The sequence below is a fragment of the Otolemur garnettii genome, unplaced genomic scaffold (assembly GCF_000181295.1).
Source record: "Otolemur garnettii isolate 467f Iridium unplaced genomic scaffold, OtoGar3 scaffold00115, whole genome shotgun sequence".
NCBI lineage: Eukaryota > Metazoa > Chordata > Mammalia > Primates > Galagidae > Otolemur > Otolemur garnettii.
The window spans coordinates 3,089,694-3,092,540 of NW_003852510.1; the positions used below are offsets into that span (position 1 = coordinate 3,089,694).

General features: G+C 49.0%; 1 protein-coding gene across 1 annotated transcript in view; it reads left to right on the forward strand.

Moving 5' to 3' along the window:
• Positions 1 to 2,847, forward strand: part of PLEK2 (pleckstrin 2) — a 26,935-nt gene that overhangs the window by 13,785 nt on the left and 10,303 nt on the right. Inside the window, exon 3 of the mRNA XM_003797382.3 lies at positions 565 to 746. Coding sequence (XP_003797430.1) covers positions 565 to 746 — 182 coding nt within the window. The remainder of the gene's footprint in view (positions 1 to 564; positions 747 to 2,847) is intronic.

Below are 2,847 nucleotides of genomic sequence, written 5' to 3' on the forward strand. Positions count from 1 at the left end.
TTTTTTGGTTGCAGCTGTCATTGTTGTTTGGCGGGTCCGGGCTGGGGATTCAAACCCGCCACCTTAGGTGTACGTGGCTGGCGCCCCAGCCGGTTGAGCTATAGGCGCCGAGCCTCCTGTGCCATTATTACCGATGGGAAAAAGACCCTCAGTCGGGTGACTACTGTGCCCTTAGTGTGTGTCCATAGCTAGGTTGCAGAGCTGCAGTTTATATTCAGAGCAGTCTGATTTCAAAGCCTGGGCACTTCCCACTTCAGCACAGGGGCTGTCCTAGGAGATGAGACTTCCCATATGTGGTTCTAAGTCATAGGGGGTGAGACAGAATCTGAACCAAAGTGTCCAGGCAGCACTTCCTGCACTGGGAGGCTGGGAACTCCCTGTCCCTACAGGTATCCTAGCAAATCTTTACAGGCCACCTGCTGGGTTGTAGCCAAGGGATCAGGGCTGTAGACAGTCACTGGACTACAGTCTTCTGACTTGCTAAGGCTAGGTTCTTCTGCTGTCCACACTCTCCTGCCCGGTGTGCCACTGAGTGCTGGTCTGACTGGCTGTCTCATCCCACAGCTCCTCATTAAGCTGAAGACGCGAACATCCACAGAATACTTCCTGGAGGCCAGCTCTCGAGAGGAGAGGGACGCCTGGGCCTTTGAGATAACAGGAGCTATTCACGCAGGGCAGCCAGGGAAGGTTCAGCAACTCCACGTATTGAAAAACTCCTTCAAGCTGCCCCCTCACATCAGCCTGCAGTGAGTGCCCCTGTCCCTTCCCCTTTTCCTGCCTCTGGCTTTGCCGCAGCCTCTCCTGCCTGTGTGCAGTGGAAGCGGCCCCTTCTAGCTGCCCTGTTCCTATGTGATCTCTTGGGGCCCCTGCTGCTTTTGTGGGCCTCCATGATGAGACCACCCTTCTGTTTCAGCCAAGATGCTCAGCACTGTTACAGCTCCCCCTCAAGAACCTCGCCTTGGTCTGCTTTCTGTTGCTTATAATAGAATACCTGAAAATGAGTAATTTATAAAGAAAAGAATTTATGTGTTACAGCTATTGAGGGTGAGAAGTCCAAGGTGGAGGGGCTGTGTCTGGTGAGGACCTTCTTGCCTGTGGGGACTCTGCAGAGTCCCGATGTGGTGCAGGGCATCACGTGGCTGGCTCAGATCTCTCCTCCTCTTCTTATAAAGCCACTAGCCTCCTTCCCATGATAATCCGTTAATCCATTAACCCATTTATCCCATTAATCCATTGATCCATCATGACCCAATCATCTTTTAAAGGCCCCACCTTTCAATATTATCACAATGGGGACTGAATTTCAACATGAGTTTCCGAGAAGACAAACATTCAAACTGTAGCAAATCTCCACCCTCAAGTTATTGGCCTTGTTTGCTGTCTGGTGGGCAAGAATGTTCTGGTGGTAGTTGCCTTCTTGCTTGGTGGAGAAGCATTCAAGACAGAGTTATTGAGCACCTACTACATGTCCCGCGTTGTGCTGGGTGCTCAGCTGATGTGATAAGAACAAACAGGTTCTCATTTCAGGGCTTTTCAGCCCTACATAGGAAATGAGGAAAGATCCTCCATTGGTGACAGTCATCATCCCACAGAGCAGAAGCACAGCTGGTCAGTGGTGCAGGTGATACTACAAAGTAGGGATATTGAAAAGAGTTCCTGTCATAGAGACTGTTCCATCCGCAGGGAACACCCCCTAAATTCCCAGGCAGCAGGTCTGTTATACCCATCAAAGATGTGGATTGAGTCCATTCCTGGGCTCATAAACACTCCATTCCAGGCACTGAAACCTTGACAATTGGCTGTGGGTCTAGAGAGCTGCTGAAGCCTGGTGGGTGCAGGGAAGAATAGTTGCAGAGAAGAGTGGATAGCAGGTAGATTCAAAAAATGGCTTGAGAAGTAGTTGAACAAGACGTCTGAACTTAGTGCTGTAAATCACAGAGAATCCCATGGTCTACTGTGTAGTCTTTTTTTTTTTTTCTCCTCAGGCTGCTGCCCTGGGTAGAGTGCTGTGGCATCACAGCTCACAGCAACTTCCAACTCCTGGGCTCAAGCGATTCTCTTGCCTCTGCCTCCCAAGTAGCTGGGACTACACGCGCCTGCCACAATGTCCAGCTATTTTTTGTTTGCAGCCCTCATTGTTGTTTTTGGCAGGCCCAGGCTGGATTCAAACCTGCCAGCTCAGGTATATGTGGCTGGCGCCTTCGCCACTTGAGCCACAGGCGCTGAGCCTGTAAAGTCTTTTTTTAAGTTAAAAGTCCCCAAGTCTTTAGTCTTACTACAAAAGTAGTAAGGGTCTAGTAAAGAAATACTAGAACATTTAGATGACCAAGAATAAGAAAAGAACTGTCAGAAAATCCTTCCCCTCATATCCTGAAGCATACGGTAATGAGCAGCTCTATGCAAACTACCCCCAAAGGCAGAGGGAGCTGAGAGGCTGACAAAACCAGTTTCTCACAAAGTCAGTAGGGATTTACAACAGAAACCATATTTCTGGCAGCTGAGAGGCTGCACATCCCGCAGCCTCCAGAAAATATCCTTTATATAGTAAGCGTTTCTGGTAAAGCACAGGCAGCTGGTCATGGCTCAGATTTTCTTGTGAAACTCTTGACTACTGGGGAGATTAGCTATATATCATTATGGGGCATCTATACTGCAGGTATTATTTCTTTATGAAGGGTTATCTGTGAAATGGGAAGGGAACACGCTGGTATTTAGGACTAAAACACCAGTCATCATGATGATTTAACTTCAAGATGGCATCACTCTTGCTATGCAACAGTGCGTTTTCTTTTTTCCTCTCCTCTCCTCTCCTCTCCTCTCCCCTCCCCTCCCCTCCCCTCCCCTCCT